Below are 19,102 nucleotides of genomic sequence, written 5' to 3' on the forward strand. Positions count from 1 at the left end.
GGAGAACCTATAATGATGGATAATAAATCAGTAGGAATACTGGAGTAAGCAGGGGAACCAAAGAGAAAGCTACAAACAAAAGATGAAAGAAGGATTCAGCATATGAGAAACCACAGTGACCTTGACCACGGGATCCTAGAAACTTGGCAGAGAAGAGGAGGGTGGGAGTAGGTCAGGGGGAGATTGAGAAGCCTTCTAAATGCTTGACTAGCAAGGGAGTAGATTACATTAATGCAGGAAGGTTAGTGAGAGTAATTTATAGAAGCTAATTAGGAACTCTTTTAAAGAGCTTCTGTAATTGACAAACTGAGTTTTATATTAAAGTAGCACAAAGCTAAGCAAATGATTTCTGTGGCCTGGGGAGACAGTATAATCTCATCAGCAAACACACCTAAATCACTAGAAGCCAACTGTGCTTGCTGGTGACCCTACAGACCCTAGACGATTTCCTAAGGGACCAGATATGAGGGCCTTTGGAGAAGATCCTCCAAAGCTCCAATTTTGTGGTAGTTGTGCAATTATGTTCAACTATTCATGACCCCAGTTAGGGTTTTCCTGGAAAATATTGGAGAGGTTTGTCATTTCCTTCTCCAGCTGAGGAAACTGAGGCAAAGAGAGTTAAGTAATTGCCCAGGGTCATACAGCTAGAGTCTGAGACCAGATCTGAATTCCTGACATTATAACTCTCCAGCCACTTTGCTACCAAGTGCCCCAAAAGAAGATGAGATAACCATTCTATACTATGGAAGCAGCTGCTAATACCTCTCTCTCATTCTGTATTTCCCCTTTTGTCCTACCTCCACCTGCTTCAGCCTCCCTGGCTACACTCCCATTTGTGTGGGCAGTTAGAAGCTCTGCTCTTGAAAAGTCAAAAAGCTAGATCCTTAGAGAAGGATTTGTCTTCTCTCACAGAAACACCTTGAAGGCCTTGAAGGGTCTATGTTTTGAGATCATAAACAAGGTAGGGCATTACCCTGGTGAAACTGGACTCCATTTTTGCCTTTTCCCAACCTCCCTCTATTAAATCAAATCAGCCCCTAAGAATTTATTCCAGTGTCAGGATACCTAAATTTGTTGATTCAAAAATGTAGGCTTTAAAAAAGGTGTCAAGATAAAGCAAAAAACCAGATATGGAATAAAAAGTTTCAAATCAGATGTTTCCACTTAGTATAGCTGTGCTACTTATTGCTTCCTCCAAATCTCATCCTTTTCATTTATTAAGAGAGTTGGATCTGATTACATCTAATGAGATGTTAAACTGCTACAATCCTTTAATGCCCAACTCAGTTGTTATCTACTTAGCATAGGTTGCCTTCCCAGAGGTTATCCTCCCTCCTCCAAAGCTTCACAGACCACTCGGTAAGTACTTATCAAACAATATTGCATAATAGAGTTACCTGTCTGTCTTATCCCTTTACCAGTAGACTATCAGCTCTGTGAGGGCAGGGTCCACCTCTTATCAAAGCTCCAGTGTTGTGAGCATCATAAATGCCTTTTGTATCTCTATTTGTGTCTTTCACTCTAAATCCTATGATCCTACAATCTGAGCTCATGGTACCCCATTCTGCTCTCAGGCAGATTCACTGTGTACCTTACCCTATTATAACTAGATTCTAACTTGGTTTAGGCTTTTCCTAGACTTCCTGAGAATCTTCACTGGTTTTTGATTAGGTAGGCATTTCCCTTGGACTTTGTTTGTACTGATTTATCTGTCTGGGACATCCCCATGATGGCCTCACCTCCCAGATTATAGATTGAAGACTTAGAGCTAATTTGCCAGAGACCTGCAGGCCCTGATGACATCTGTGATCACTCCATCCTATTCTGTCATATATTGCACAGAGTAGGAGCTTAATAAGTGTTTATGGGTTGATGCTTAGCTTTAGAGCCACCCAAAACTCTGTACACAAGACTGTCCCTTTAGTTTCCACTTCTTTAAATGTCTTTTTCCTGAGAGCAATGGACTCTTTGCTGGAGACAAAGCCATTTCATCTTTGAGAGCCCTATCTCTAGTAGTTCTGGTAGTAAAAGTTGTTTGGGCTCTATTTTGAAGCACCTGCAAACAGAATAGAGAGATCCAAAAAAAAGAGAGGGGGCATCACATCATAGTTGCTGATCCCTTTATTTCCAGAGAATTTTAGTAACTTATTTAATAATTCCCATTTTTAAAGATTTACAGAATCCTTTGCTCATAATAAGCCTGTTTAGTTGGAAATACAAATATTATGAATTTCATGTGATCCAAGAAGCAATTTGTCCCGGGTCATAGTACTAAAGTGGAGATTTCAACCCAGGACTCTTGCATCCAAGTCCAATGCTCTTTCCATTGGACCACACTACCTCTCTGGGTTTCTCAAATTCTGATTCCAGTGATGATTTTGGGCTACATCTCCCTTGCTCTTCTTTTCTGAACAGCACCATGCAAAATAAGCTGCTGAACTTAACAATGATAACATCATGATCTTATAGAGGTCTTTTTTCCTCAAAATGTCTGTGCAAGTGAAATGAACCAATCTTACTGAATATAAAGAAAATGGCATTATATTCTACTGAGTCAAATGGCACCAGGTAATCAATGAAAGCAAAATAGATGAATATTTTTACATTTTTCATTTTCTATTTGTTGACAAGGAGAATAACGATGGTTGAAAATGGAATGCCTTGGGTAAAATTCTTAGTAGCAGCAAAAAACGGAAACACAAATGTTGCTCATAAATTGGGAAAGGCCTAAGCATATTATGGTATAGGAATGTAATAGGTAGAACTGCATGGTTTTAAAAAATGATGAATATGAGGAACTTGGAAACAGGAAGACTTAGGAAATGATGGAGAATAAAATTAGCAGGAGGAAAGATACATGTTTTACATATGTAAATAAGATATATACATGTCTATAGATGCTTACGATATAGATATGACTATGACAAAATAAACCATTAGTAAGACTTTTTTTTTTTTAAAAAAAAGCAAATTTTGATATTTATATGCATTTTGGAGAAAAGATAAGGAAACCCACAGCCTGGATAAAGGGAGGATAATACTAAGGAAAGAATGCTGACTTTGGAATTAGAGGACCTTTGTTCAAATCTTGCCTTTTATTCTTATCTTAGTGATTTTGTCCAAGTCATTTCAATGAGAGAACCTCAGTTTACTCATAGAAAATGAAAGAGAAGGTTAAACTAGATGAGGCCTCATATGGAATTCGGTACACAGTGCTGGATGCAGTAGTTGAAATAATTGACTCTGTTTAAAAAATTTTTTTCTTTTTCATTATAAGGAAAGATTCTGGATGGGAGAAAAAAACAGAAAGTGGAAATAACTGAGGTATAAAAACAAAAGGTATCAATTACACTTTAAAAAGAAAAAGGAAATGGAAAAAGAGAGAGAGAAAACAGGATACCCTGAGCAGGCTCGTTCTCTGCCTGTTTTTAGTTCAAAGTCCTATTCCTTGGTGACACTAGTGTATTTTCAAAAGAAAAGTAATTAGTTGGTAATTTAGAAGATCTGAGTTTTCTTTCTTCTTTAGAAATATTCTTTGATTTCTCCCCCAATGATCTTAGAATATACTTGTTTTTTATTTTTTTTAAAATCCTACAGACTTCTACCTATTGCTATTAACTATTAACCGTGCTCTACTTTGCAGTGCCTGCAAATGGAATGCAGGGATCCAAAGAAGAGATAGGACTGTCACACATAGTGCCAATCCCTGTGTCCTACATGATTCTTCCATTACTACTGCTATATTAATAATCTTGAAATTTACAAAGCGCCTTACAGACAGAATCTGAACCTTATACTAGCCTTGTGAGAAATGTATTATTTTCCTTTTTTTTAGAAATTAAAATTGAAGCTTAGAGTTTAAAATGACTTGCCCATGATAAAACAGCAGAGAAAGGAGTAGAACATAGTAAATCCATAATTCTAACTACTGCACTATGTTGCAGGCCTCAGGAGCATCTGATGGGAACTGATTTTCCTGAGTTGACTGTGGAAACGGAGACTCTGGAATCACAGAATAGGACATGGTGCAATAAATTAATTTTACCCTAAAATAATAGGACCTTCAGTCATGGTGAGTAAAAGTGATAATAATAATAATAATAATAATAATAATAATAATAATAATAATAATAATAATAATAGCTAACATTTCTATCATGCTTACTACGTGCCAGGTACTGTGCTAAGTGTTTCACAAATATTAACTTGTTTTTATTCTCACAACAATCCTGGAGATAAGTGCTACTATTATCCCCACTTTCCAGATGAAGAAATTGAGGCTTACAGAGGGGCTAAATGGCTTGGCCAAGATCACACAGCTAATAAGTACAAGGCCAGATTTGCATTCTAATTTTCCTGACTCCTGTCCCATGACTCTATTCATTGCACTACCTAACTTTTGGTATGCTTTGGGGTTTTTTGTGGGGGGGGTTTGGTGGGGGATCCATAAAAATTAGTGACGCTTATTTACAGTTATTTGTACTTATGTAATATAATAGGCAGCTAAATGTCAAAGAATGCTAAACCTGGAATCAAAGGATGTAAATCTGAATCCTGTCTCAGAAATGTATTACCTATGCGAGCCTGTCACTTAATCTAATCATTATCTGCCTCAGTTTCCTCATCTGTAAAAAGGGGATGATAACAACATCTACTTCATAAGGTTGTTGGTGGACTAACTGAGATTGTCTATGTAAAATGCCTTTCAAATCTTAAAGTGCTGTATAAATGTTAGCTGACATTATTACAGCAAAAAAAAAATTTTAATTTCAAATTTTCCACTTGGCCCATTAAAAGAAACTTATGGATATGAAATCACATCAGGGACAAGAGTTTGTAACAATTCACTTTTAAGGAAAGTCACTGGAGGGACTGTCCATGTACATTTTGAGAGAGCACATGACATTTGTCTGGATCTTTTAAGGGAAGTCAGGATGAAGAATGGATTTTGATAGAAACTACGATCCAATAGTGAGAAAGCAAAATATTCCCAGGGGACCCCAGCAAGAGATCTTCCAATCTACAGTGGAAAACTCCACTTTCATGACTCAAGAAAGCAGACATAAAAATCACATGGAGAGACAAGTGTTTCTTGTTTACAGTGTTTATAGTGACTTGTTTATATAGGTTTATAGTGACTTGTTGGCATACAATTTAGTCCACATAGTCCAACAACCCATCTGACATTCTAAAGTATTTGAGAAAACCAATATGAAACAAACAAAAAAAAGATGACCTATGATCTGAGCACAGAGTTCTTCACCATGACATGTGCCTCACAATGGACCTGCTGTGAAAATAGTTATTTTTTTAAACCTAAAACCAATCCTTGACCAATAACCAACTTGATCGCTCATCTGTGTCTTTTCAAATCCCCACTGGTTAATAGGTTTTACATCTGCTGTGTTTGACATTCATATCCTTCTCACTATTTTTCTACATTACCCATGAAGTGAATCAGGGTGCTTTTCATTTTCCATATGAAGACATGGAGACCCAAAGAAATGAACAGATTTGCATAAGGCTACTAAGCAACTAAGTGAAGTTTATAAGCCCTATGTAAAGTCCATTGGGATCCCCTCCCTTAAATAGTCAGTCACTATTTCCCCCCATTATATTAATTCATAATTCTGTAGCATTTTATGGATTACCAAACACTATACTTACAAAATTTAATAAGACCCCTTTCAAATACTTTTAAAGTAAATTTTCATGTTTGTTGGAGAGGCATCAAGTGGGAAGGGGTTAAACTCTGGCTGGAAGTATATCATCCCAGCCTTCAAGAGAAATAATATCAGCAGAATCTCTTCTAAACCCTCCCTGTCTCTTAGCTCATAAGATCCTGCTAATCCTGAGTGCCAAGTCCCTAATATTGTGGTTAGCTTGCTTGCTAGCTTGCCAGGCTAGCTCTCTGGCTCAAGATTATTGCCCAAGACATTTCTTGCTTCCCTGGGTACAAATACTCAGGTATCCTTAGGCTTGAGTCTATTGCCAGTTCTAGTTCCAAACAATTTTCATCTCCCCATTCCCATCTTCCTTTTGGGCTAAATAGATCAATAGCTGCCATCAGTCCTATTCTCAAAATTCCTGGAACATTCAGAGATTTGTCCTGTTCCTAGACCAAAGAGAGCACATCTTGTTCCAATCTAGAGTCTAGCATTATATCATTATATAAGAGAGCAGGTACATATGAATGCATAGATGCACACAGTCTTAACACTGATTAACAAGCTAAGCTTAACAGTTGATAAAACACAAGGTGGAGGGGAAAAACCATTCAATCTAGAATCAGAGGACCCGGGTTCAAATCCCAAATTTGCTCTTTACTACTTGAATGACTTTAAGCAAATTATTTAAATCTCTAGGGTCTTATTTCCTCTTCTGAAAAAAGTGGAGAAGGATCTTCATGGCCCCTAACACTTCTAAAACCTATAATCCTAAATCCTGTAGGGCAAAAATTAGCCTTCTTTGTGTCATAGAATCCTTTGGCAGTCAGGACCAAATACATAGTATTTATCCAGAAAACTCTACTTCAGGAGAAGTACTTTGGACTATAAAAGGACCCGACTATTTATCCACATGACCACAAGATTGTCCCTCAGAAAAAATGTAAACTTCTTGACAGTAGGAACTATTTTGTTTTTGCCTTTAAATCTGGTCTGACATACAAGAGGCAATTGTTAAATGCTTGTTGCCTGGTGATTTATTCTTAAGCTTTTTTGTTCATAGAAATCTTCAGAGAAGCTCACCCATATGTTCATGCCAATACCAATGATCCTATTGCCCAAGATTATTGAAATGATCCACTCAGACAGTGTGTAGACTTCTGAATTATATAAATATGAGCTCAGGAACAACTAGATGGTGCAGTGGATAGAGAAAAGGCAGGAGTAAAAAGGAAGCTCGGTGAAGACAAAGAACAGATTTAGAAGAAATAAATCAAGAGAAAAAAGATATAAGAACAATTGCCAATTACTTTCCAAAATGGTTCTACTGATTCACACCTCTACCAACAATGTATTTGCAGGCTAGTCTTCAAGCAAATATTAACTATCTCCATCTTAAGAAAGAAAGAAAGAAAGAAAGAGAGAAAGAAATTCAGAAAAATAGAGAGAGAGAGGGAAGGAAGGAAAGAAGGAAGGAAGAGAGAGAGAGAAGAAGAAGGAAGAAAGAAAGAAAGAAAGAAAGAAAGAAAGAAAGAAAGAAAGAAAGAAAGAAAGAAAGAAAGAAAGAAAGAAAGAAAGAAAGAAAGAAAGAAAGATGAAGAAAGAAAGAAAGAAAGAAAGAAAGAAAGAAAGAAAGAAAGAAAGAAAGAGAGAAGAGAGAGAGAGAGAGAGAGAGAGAAAGAAAGAAAGAAGACGAAAGAGAAGAACGAAAGGAGAAAGAAAGAAAGAAAGAAAGAAAGAAAAGAAAGAAAGAAAGAAAGAAAGAAAGAAAGAAAGAAAGAAAGAAAGAAGAAAGAAAGAAGGAGAAGAGAGAGAGAGAGAGAAAGAAAAGAACAGGGAACTTATTGTGAAAAGAGACTTTCATAGTAAAAACCACAAAGATAAAATAGTTACAGTGATAATGAGGTCTAAGGTAAAACTATCCAATAGTGAAATAGTTTTTGCCCTCAAGAAGTTTCACTAATTGAAATTTGAAAAAGATTCACAAAATTTCACAATACCAATGTTAATGCTCTGGGGGGCCAGCAAAAGGACTTAAGGGGATACCCAAGGACTATTGTGCTCTGGAATGCCCAAACCCAGCCCAGCTGACAACCAAACCCACAGGAGCCATTTGTGTTAAGCCCTTGAGGGTGATTTCCCTCCTTTCTGGCTGGTGGAAAGGCCCTGGGAATGGGGGAGAAAGAGGGGAAAACCCTCACACTAAAGATGCTCACATCTGGACATCCTACAGCTTCTCACCACATGCTCAGGTAAGTGGGAGGAGAGAGGCAGGCAAGCAGGCAGCAGCCTCTTAGTCTCAGTGCAGCTAGATGGGCATACAGACTTGTAAGAAAGAGGGTGGGGACTGGTAGAAAAAGAAAACACCTTAATCAGATGCATGGGGGTGGGAGAAACGGGCACCTTGAGCAAAGGCTATGGCCATTTCTCCAATCACTTGAACAACATTGCTTGAGCAAGGGAACACAATGACCCAAGAATTTGCTGATTTGATCTAGCCTGAGACCAAAGCAGAGCCCAAAGCTATTCCAAAACCACCCACATGGCCCAAATTGGCATCATTCTCACCCTGCTCTCCTCCTTCCCCCTCTTCAGGCCTCACAGGCTGCTGCCTCCAGGCTACAATCTAAATATATCAGCCAATTGGTGAGCACAAAGCTTCATGTACCCCAAACAGGAAACCAAGGGCCTGGAACAGAAGATGAGCCTTCTTCATCACTCTGTAGTTTCTCTAATGACTTATCTACACCCCTGGATCCTAGAGACCCTCACAAGGATTTAATTAATACATATAGTTTGCTCTTGGCTTTTTCCAGTCTTAACTTCTTCCCCCTACATTTGGATAATGCTATAAAAATGACTTTTCAAAGGACTTTAATGGATCTAATGTCATATGATCTGAGTGTTACATTATTATTTCTGAGGGAGACGGGAGTCATGCTGGTTGGGCCATGAGACAGAAAAATGTCACCTAGACACCTTAGCAATTCCCAAATTGAGCAGCAAAAAGTTTCAGGATTGTTAAGAACACCAAGATAGGATTAGAAGAGATTTTTGTTTGGCTCTAAACTCTAACATTTACTAGCTGTGGAAGCCTAAGCAAGTTAATTAGTCATTTTAAAGCCAGCCTCTGTTTCCTTATCTATAAAATGTGGCTCATAATATCCCACTTCATAGGGTTATTATAAGGGAAGTACTTTGTGAACATTAAAGAACAAGGCAACTCAGTCTGTATCCCAAAGAGATGATCAAAAAGGGGGAAAAAAACCATATGTGCAAAAATGTTTGTAATAGCTCTTTTTTGGTGACAAGGAATTGGAAATTGAGTGGAGGCCCATCAGTTGGAAAATGACTGAATATATTATGGTATATGAAAGTAACAATATTTTTGCTCTATAAGAAATGATGAGCAGGCTGATTTCAGAAAAGCCTGGAAAAACTTACATGAACTGATGCTGAGCAAAGTGAACAGAACCAATCTTGTTACATAGTAACAACAAGAGTATGTGATCAATTGTGATGGACTTGGTTCTTCTCAACAATGTGATGATTCTAGGTAAGTCCAATAGACTAGGAATGGAAAACGTCAATCACATTCAGAGAAAGAACTATGGAAACTGAATAGATATCAAAGCATAGTATTTTAACCTTTTTTGTTTATTTTTTTTTCTCATGGCATTCTCTCTTTGGGTCTGATTTTTCTTGTACAACATGACAAATATGGAAATATGTTTAAAAGAATTGCAAACATTTAACCTATGTCAGATTACTTGCTGTCTTGAGGGGGGATAAGAGAGAGAAGAAGAAAAATTTAGAACACAAAATCTTACAAAAAATGAATGCTGAAAACTATCTTTACATGTATTTGAAAAAATAAAATATATTGAAAATTGAAAAAAGGAAGCAAATGCCAGTTGTGATTATTCTTTTTCTTCAAAGGATGGAGAAGTGATTAAATGTCTGCTGTGAAGCACCTCAGCCAGTTGTCCAAAAAGCAGAAAACTGAAAGGGGACATTGAAAAGTATGTGGAAAAGAGAAGAAAAAGTAATTAATTTCCAAAAACAACAAAAATCAAAAAAGCAGACTCTGTGGAACCTAACAGTGATTTGTACTTACAGAAAAGGCTGTGGCTTTTCAGTAGGGACAGATTGTGCAAATTCCCAAAAGATGGGGGAGGACATGCCTAAATGGTGGGTCTACCAAGCTGGTATTCACTCTTGAATACAAGTAAGTCTCCTGGTGCTCCCTCCAACTAGACAGACTCCAGGATATGTTCATTTCTTTGAGATTTCTACAAACAGTGACCAGACCATATATGAAAGAGATTGGAAAGTTGGCTAGTTGTTATATCTTAATCAAATATGCACTTCTACTAATATACTTAAAATTCAGCTAGTACATTCAATAAGCCTTTACTTAGAACGTTCCATGTGCCAGACCTAAGGGATAAAGACACAAACAATATCTGCTTTCAAGGAGTTTACATTCTAATGGAAAAGACAACACAAACACAGATTAAGTAAATATAAAGTAAGATGGAGAACAGAAAGAGAAAGCTACTGTTCTATAAATATGAGTTTCCATTCACAAAAGTAGTAATAGTAATACATAGAATGATAGCAATAACAGCTAACTTTTTTAGTGCTTTAAAATTTATAAACTTTTTCTTTACAATAATCAACAATTCTCCCAGGATATCATCTGGCATCCTATAGCTTCTCACCACACACTCAGGTAACTGGGAGGTAGACTAAGTGTTATCTCCTTTTTACAGACGATGCTCCCCCTCCAAGATGGCTCCTGGGCTGGAAGGCCTGACCCAAGGAGCCGGGAGCACCCCTCACCATGACTGAAGCAGACAGAAAGATCCCAGCTCTCCCACTTCCCTCCCCAAAGCAGAGCAGACAGCATAATGCCCTACCTTCTTCAGCATCATTCCTTAAGGAAGCTTCAAGCAATGCCACACTAGCCTCGAAGGACACCTTCTTTCTGCTGGCGGTGCTCCTTTTCTTCTCGTGTTTCCGCTTGCGGTGCTGCAGCTCTTTCTCATACTGGGCCCATTTCTTCAGCTGCTGGGCTCGGCGTTTCTGGGCTGCCCGCAGCCTCTCCAAGGTGGGCACCTTCTCCAGGAGCTGAAGCTCAGTCAGGAGGTCCACGTGGTTGGCCATCATGTCTCCACCTATAGAACAGAGCTCCGTGGCCCCTGGGCTCTGTAGAGCTAACATGGTGGTATCCCATGAGCCAGGGGAAAAGGGGTCCTCTTGCTGGTCTTCTGCAACATGGTGGGAGCCTGCAGAGATGGAGAAGGAGAAATGGACACCGTTATCTAGAGCAAGGATAACCAGTAATCTCCAAAAGCATTTTACTGGTAACAACAACTGGGAGCTCACATAGAACTCATTTTCTTTAACCTGTGATACAAAAACAACTCACATTTCAATAGCATTTATAGTTTACAAAATTCTTTGCTCATGACAACCTTGTGAGGTAAATAGTACAAGTATTCTTATCTCATTTTATAAATGATAAAACTGACATTCAGAGAATTCCAAAATCACATAGCAAGCATCAGAGTCAAGATTTTAAACCAGGTTCTTCATCCCTAAGCTATGCTCTATCCTCTCAGACTCTAGACTTATGAAAACTCCAGTTCTCTTGATTTCAAATTGAATACTCTTTTCATTCTGTCTTATTCCCTCTCCAAAATATATTTATATTTAATATATAAAAATATATTCAAATTATCTATATATGTGACTATAACTCCATGAGGACAGGGACCTTGTTTTAGCCAAACTATTTCATCTCCCTGCACTTAACATAGTCAGTGCTGAAGTAAATGTTGAATTGAATGATCTCTTAGAAAAAGCTAACCAGAATATATGATTGCTACAAAATAAACAAATAAACAAACAAATAAATAAACGTTAACTCTGTCTTAGGCTGCATTAAGAGAAGTAGAATGTCCAGATTACTGGAAGACATAGTTTCTATGGATGGTGCCATGAGCACCATGGACTAACTCTGGGCATCTAACTTTAGAAGAAACAAAAAAAAATTAAGGTCGGTCTAGAGGAAGACACCCAAGATTAGAGCTATCTGGAAACCATGTTCTAAGGAAGTTAAAGGAACTAGGAATGTTTACTTTGAAGAGAAGACTGAGGAAGAAGAGTACATGATCACTGTTTACAACTATGAGAAGTATCAATGCGAGGAAGAACAATTAAGAGTTTTTTTTTTTCTTAATGGCTTCCAAGGGCAAAACTAGAAATAATAGGGGCAAGGCAGATGGATACACATGTCACTTGCTATGATGAAGAACTTTCTAACAATTAGAGCTGGAAAACCATGGAACAATCATAGCATCATAAATCTAAAGCAGAAAGGGATCTTGGAAATTGTCAAATCAAATCCCCTCATTTTACATTTAAGGAAACTGAGAACCTCCATAGGTAAAGGGACTTTATAAAGTCATACAATTAATAAATATCTGATGTAGGATTGTAAATCATATCTTCCTAATTCTAAGCCCAGTGCTTTATCCATCACACCATGATGCCTTTTAATGAAAATGAGTGGGTTGTCTCAAGAGCTCAAAGAATTCAAGAAGATGCTAAATGACAACTATCAGAGATGCTGTAGAAGGAAGATGATAAGATGAATCATATGAACTTTCTAGTCCCATCCCACTTTGAGTTTCTGTATGTCTATGTGGATAACATTCTGGATTCAAGAAGACATGGGTTCAAATATCACTTCAGGAAATTACTAATTACATGACAATGAACAAGTCACTTCAGCCCTCTGGGCCCTCAGTTTTTTCATTTGTCAAATGGGGCTAATGAGAGGTTATTATTATAATTGATTAAGCCACATTGGTTTGTTGTAAAGATCAAAAAAGTGATGTCAAACTCAAATAGAGATGGGGCCACTAAATGATACAAAGGAACCCTGCAGGTCCATAATGACTCAGAAAACCACATATTAACATTGTCTATATTTTGTTGCATTTGTAGAAGGTTCTGATTAAGTGTTTACCAATACATTTTAATCTGATTGATACTTCACTTGGAAATGTACTGGGAGCACTGCATGTATATAAATTTTGCAAACCTTAAACTACTATATAAATTTCAACCACATATGTTGTTATTACTGTTGTGTACAGGCAGAAAATATGGGGGAGACTAAGGAGAAAATGATACTTCCTTGAGTTCAAGAGGACCTCAAATTTTTCAAAGTGCTCATATTATGAGATTCTCATAAGGAAAGAAGCACAGGTAATATGCCTATTTGGGAGAGGAGAAAATTGAAATAAAACCCCTCCAAGTCTTCCCACACTGAACTTGAAGTTAGAAGACTGATTGGAATTCCAAATCTACTATTTACTAGTTCAGCAAGTGAATTCACCTCGCTAGGTCTCATTTTCTTCCTCTGTAAAAAAATGGAGGCTGATTCAAGTATTCTCTATGGTATTTTATTTTTCAAATACATGTAATTACAATTAGCTGTAATTCCAATTACATGTAAAGATAGTTTTCAACATTCATTTTTGTAAGATTTTTGAGTTTCAAATTCTTTTCTACCTCTCTCCTTTATCTCCCTCAGCCCCAAGACAACAAGCAATCTAATAGGTTATACAATTATGCTACAATCAACTACAATCTCTTCCAATTCTGATTTTCTCCCACCTTTGATCTCAGGGCCTTGCCTGAGCTCATAAAGTGGTAGAACCTGAAGTAGATCCCAGGTCTTTGAGTGCCCATTTAGGTTCTCCCTCCCCAGGCCTCCGGATAAGCAAAGAAAAAACTCCAAGTAAATTTTATTGTATACATCTGGATTCCATTTCTTATCTAGGAAGTGTCTCTCCCTTGGCCTATGAAATCAGACTCCTTAAGGGACTTAAAGGAGTTTAGATATACCCTCACAGAAAATGGAAGACACAACTTCCTAAGAGAAAATGAAAGTAGATGAAGGCTTCTCTTTTCTCTAACTTTGTTGAGACTCATTAATATATCTTGGGTGATGAGCTCTGTCCCTTGTCAGATGGCCTAATTTTCTCCAAATACTCAAAAAGAAAAAAAATGCAGACACATTTTTCCACCCACGTGTGAAAACCCCATTAGTCTAATTAAGAAATAGAGTAAAACTCAAGTGATTCTCCCAGTGATAAGACAACAAAAGTAGTTTAGAAGCCCTGATTTTTATCTATCTCCACCTCATCCTTCTCTGTTGTCATTAGGCTAGTGCTTCCTGAAAGGTCCAATATCTGTCATAAGTAACATAGTATGTGGAGACAAGGATATAGGAAAGCATGCAATAGCAGCAGCTCCAGGTTTCTTGGATCTTCTGAAATACACACAACTCTGAGGAGCTGAGGCTGGGAACAGATGATTTCACATTCATTCATTAAATAAGCATTTATTATACCAGGTTTTTTAGTTAGGTGCTAATATACATAATAAACATAAAACAGTCTCTGCCCTCAATAAGGTTACATTCTACTTACATTTTATTAGGGGAAAACAATACAAACACAGAAAAATAACCACAAAATATACCCAAAATAATTTCACAGTGGGAAGAATTGAGCAATTGGGAGATAGAGATTAAGATGTGGGGGCAGCTAAGTGGCGCAGTGGATAGAGCACCAGCCCTGAATTCAGGAGGACCCGAATTCAAATCTGATCTCAGACACTTAACACTTCCTAGCTGTGTGACCCTGGGCAAGTCACTTAACCCCAGTCTCAGGGGGAAAAAAAAAATTGAGAGAGAGATTAAGATCAGGTTCCTTCAGGAGCACACTTGTGTATAGCCTTGAAAGAAGGGATTATACAAAGTAGAGATGAGGAGGAAGCATATTCCAGACATGCAGAACAACCTAGGCAAAAACACAGAAATGGAAAATAAAGTATCATGTATCAGGAATAATAAGGAGGCCAAGAAGTGTGCACACAAAAGTCGTGAAAGAGAACCAATAAGCTTGGGAAAGTAGGTTGAAGCCAGATTGTAAAAGTTTTTAAATGCAAAAAAAAAAAAAAGAAAAAGAAAAAAGAAATGAATCCTAGAAAAACGAATCAAAGGGAACAACTGAACCTTCTTGAGCAAGCAGGAGAAAGATGTGCTAAGGATTGTGCTTTGGACTTTTCAGGATCTTTTTTCCATGTTAATCAGTGAAAGGAATTGGGGAATAATAGATACTATATAGTACCTAGATCATGAAGCCTGGCTTTCAAGTCCAAAACCAGATATTTTATACCTATGTGATCCTTGATAAATCACTTAAACTCTCAAAATCTATTTCCTCCTCACAAAATGGGGATAATAATCATATGAAAAGGTGCTCCAAATCACTATTGATCAGAGAAATGCAAATTAAGACAACCCTGAGATACCAACTACTTAAAGGAATTCGCATGTAAAAATGTTTGTGGCACCCCTTTTTATAGTGGCCAGGGGATGCCCATCAGTTGGAGAATGGCTAAGTAAATTATAGTATATGATTGTTATGGAATATTATTGTTCTGAAGAAATGACCAGCAGGATGATTTCAGAGAGGCCTGGAAAGACTGATGTGAACAGATGCTGAGTGAAATGAGCAGGACCAGGAAGTCATTGTTATATTATACGGTGATCAATTCTGATGGACGTGGCTCATTTCCAACAATGAGATGACTGAGGCCAGTTTCAATGATTTTGTGATGAAAAGAGCTATCTACACCCAGAGAGAGAACTGTGGGAACCATTCTCACTCTTTTTCTTGTTGTTCATTTGCATTTTGTTTTCTTATCCATTTTCTTTCCTTTTTGATCTGATTTTTCTTGTGTAGCAAGATAATTGTATAAACATGTTTATATATGTTGAATTTAACATATATTTTAACATGTTTAATATATACTGGATTGCTTGCCATCTAGAGGAGGGGGTTGGGGGAAGGGGGGGATTTGGAACAAAAGGCTATGCAAGGGTCAATGTTGAAAAATTATCTGTGCATAGGTTTTGAAAAAGCTTTATTAAAGAAAAAAGATTCAGTCAGGTCCACTCTTCATGACCCCTTTTTAGGGTTTTCTTGGCAAAGACACTGGGGTAGTTTGCCATTTCCTTCGTTAGCTCATTTTACAGATGAGGAAACTAAGACAAACAGGTCAAGTGATTTGTCTAGGGTCACATAGCTAATAAGTATATGAGGCTGGATTTGAACTCAAGTCTTCTGACTTCTGGTCAGCACTCAAGTCACTGTGCCACCTAGCTACCCTGATTTAAAGTTTGCAAAGTGATATGCTATATCAATTGATAAGAATATTTCCTGCATCAGCACTTTTGTGAAGTGCAAATGAGATAATAACTGGTATTTATATTGCATTTTAAGGTTTGCAAAGCATTTTACAAATATTATTTCACCTGATCCACAACTCTACAAGAAGCTGCTATTATCCCATTTTACAGATGAGGAAATTGGGGCAAAGAGAGAGAGATTAAATGGTTTGTCACATAGCTAATAACTATCTGAAGCCAGATTTGAAGTCCGATCCAGAACTCTAGACATTGTGCCAAAAGCTGTCTCTTTTTTAAAAGTTAAGTTCTTTGCAAATCATGAAGCATCATAACAATAATCAACTAGTATGATTTTCTGCTTTTGGAAAAAAAACTTCTGTTTCCGATCAAATGAGTTTCCTCCCCCCACCTTTTTTCGAAAAAGGTATAAAGGGGAAGTTTAGGGGAAACACAAACAGCCACATTACAGTTCATACTTGGTGATTTTACTTCCTAGAAATGCCCTTTATAGTTTCAGGAAAATGATTAGATTACAGAAGTCAGATTATCCAGAAAATGTGGAAGATCACACGTCCTTTTCTCCACATGCTATGTTACTTTTGAGACATTGAACCTGTCAGAAAGAATTGACCTCATGACAGAAGAGAGGGTTGAGGCAGAGAGAGTTGAACCAGTTTTAATAAGGGCAAGAATGATATGGTTCTCTTTTCCCCTGCCAGTTAATAGGCTCAAATCACTCTCTGTGTGTGACCTTCAGTTCTTTCCTCTGTAGAATGAAGGGGATGGGCTAGGTGGCTGCTAAGATCACTTCCTGTTCTAAATCTTTCATTTGTATAAATGCTGAAGGTTGTAGATGAGCTAGAGTGCACCTCAAGAATTACTACACATACAATTCAAGATAGGGATGGGACTGTTGTTTACACAACCAAGGACCATAGCCAATGCTAAGAACCACTAAGCCATTTCTTATCTTGAGAGTAGGAGTTGGGTGCCTGGCTAAAAGAATAAAAGAAGGTGCTACTTGATGGTGCAGTGGATAAAGCACTGAACCTGGAGTTAAGAGAACAAAACAAAAGCAAAACCAACCCTGTTGAGCCAGAAATCTGATCCAATATAAAGAACAACAGTCCTTGTTCCCTCTTGATACCGATCAAAAGATTCCAGTAAAATTCTCAGGGTATGGGGCACAGATATGAAGAAATCACATGAGATCAGTGGAGGTGACATTCCATTTCATTGTCCTATTTGCTGACATAAACACTACTTGATATATAGATGACCTCTCCACATCTCCAACAATTTCACTGTCTAAGCTCTTTTTCCTATCTTCTCAGAGTCTCCAAGTCTTTCTTCTCTGCATATTCTAATGTCACTTGTTTTCCTTTTGTCTCTCTTTTCCCAAAATTCTCATATCTTTTTTGGTTTCCTCTGGAACTGTGTTCTCCATCACATTCTTGCTATTCCAGTCTGATTCCCTGTCTATCTACTCCCATCTATCTCTAGGCAAATGATGGATTTGAGTACAGATTTCATTCCAAATCCAACATCTCTCTCCATTGTCTTTGAAAGGAACTAGCTCAAGGATGTAAGATAGAAGAATACTTGGGAAGGTCTAATGTAAAAAATTCATCCACCTTATGGTCCTGGAATAAGGTATTTCACATCTGTGTTCCAAACACCTGTATTCATTAGGACAGATATAGATGGGGAAGATGGGCTGCAAATGTGTAAGTCTGTGAAGTAAATGATTCAGAATAGGCAATTTTCATAAAGAGGAGAATGGGAGTCAGACTAGACAGGAAGGGGTGGTCTGAGAGGTCCTAAAGATTTAAGAAATCAAATTAAGTCTAAAAATAGCAGGAGGGGCATCAGTGAGCAAGGTTAAGCTTTGGTGCTGGGGTTAGAAGTAATTTTAGGTTCGACCTTGCAAGATATTCCTTGAAAGCGGTGAGACAGCCTTGGACTCACAGGTGATAAAAGAGACCTTGCATTCCAGCGCTGAATCAGGCAACCTTCTAGGGAAGCTGTCTTCTCTTTGTAGCCAATATTTGAGACCTGCTCTAGAAATGCCATCATTATTTCTTCTAAAAGAGGTGTCTGGAGATTCACACTTGCTCAAGAAAGAAGACCTAAAGGAAAGAGATGAACCCAGTAGATCCTGATTCTATAAGTAATGACTGAGAAGGGAAGTGCAGGTGAGACTCTGAGATGTGTTAGGGTGATTGAGTTGAGGCAAAAACTGCTCTTAATAAAGAAGATAGGGCCATAATTTTAGAGCTAGAAGGAATCTTGAAGGACAATCTGATCCAACTCCATTCTTTTACAAATGAGGATGCTAAGACCTGGGAAATTGGTGATTTGTCCAAGATGACATCAGAAGTGAAACTGGAACTCAGATTTTTCAATTTCAGAGTCAGTTCTCTTCCCACTGTTCCCATGAATGGAATCATAAAAGGAATTTAAAAAGTCATAGGGGGTAATATGTAATTTTTTTAAAAAATTGTATGTGTATGTGTTTTAAAAAAAAGTCATAGGGGGAATTTGTTAGGAAGAATAAAAAAATCAAAATCTAGGACTGCTATCTAAAGGAGGAAATCTGGTTCCTTCCCTTGAGAAAGTTCCAAGTCTTGAAATATGACAGTATCTACTATAAACATTGCTCTTTATAGGCACTTCCTGCCCAGATCGGGTCAGTGCCATGACAAAAGTGAACCACCTATCTAGAAACATGGTATAGTGGGAAGAATATTGGATCTTGACTTCAAGTCCCAGTTCAAACACTTATTAATTCTATGATAGTGGGCAAATTACTTGGGTTCTCAGAAACTCCGATTTCTTTACTTGTTTAAAAAAAGGGGGGGGGGAGTGGGATTGAATGAGATAATCTTTAAATTCTCTTCCTATTCTGAGTTTATGACCTCCTGAGGACTCCTAGTCCTCCCATTTTCATGGCACTCCCCAACCCTCACTACCTTGAAGTTCTGCTCAGGTGGTTACTCAGTTTGAGTACATTCTAAGGATGAAGACTGCTTAGTTAGGCCAATGGAAGTGTAAAAGGATAAAATATCTATAGAGGCACTGAAGTGAGATTATGGGGGTGAGATGAGCTAATTTATCCTCTGGGCTCTCAATTCTGAGTTCTTTGGGCTTTTTTCCTAAT

General features: G+C 37.7%; 1 protein-coding gene across 2 annotated transcripts in view; it reads right to left on the reverse strand.

The window, feature by feature from the left end:
• Positions 1-19,102, reverse strand: part of PPP1R16B (protein phosphatase 1 regulatory subunit 16B) — a 159,784-nt gene that overhangs the window by 114,766 nt on the left and 25,916 nt on the right. For both annotated transcript variants that reach the window (XM_074292662.1, XM_074292663.1), the window contains one exon: positions 10,589-10,957. In XM_074292662.1, the coding sequence (XP_074148763.1) occupies positions 10,589-10,892 (304 nt within the window). In that variant the 5' untranslated portion in view covers positions 10,893-10,957. The remainder of the gene's footprint in view (positions 1-10,588; positions 10,958-19,102) is intronic.

This window comes from Sminthopsis crassicaudata, chromosome 2 (assembly GCF_048593235.1).
Source record: "Sminthopsis crassicaudata isolate SCR6 chromosome 2, ASM4859323v1, whole genome shotgun sequence".
NCBI classification, from domain to species: Eukaryota; Metazoa; Chordata; class Mammalia; order Dasyuromorphia; family Dasyuridae; genus Sminthopsis; species Sminthopsis crassicaudata.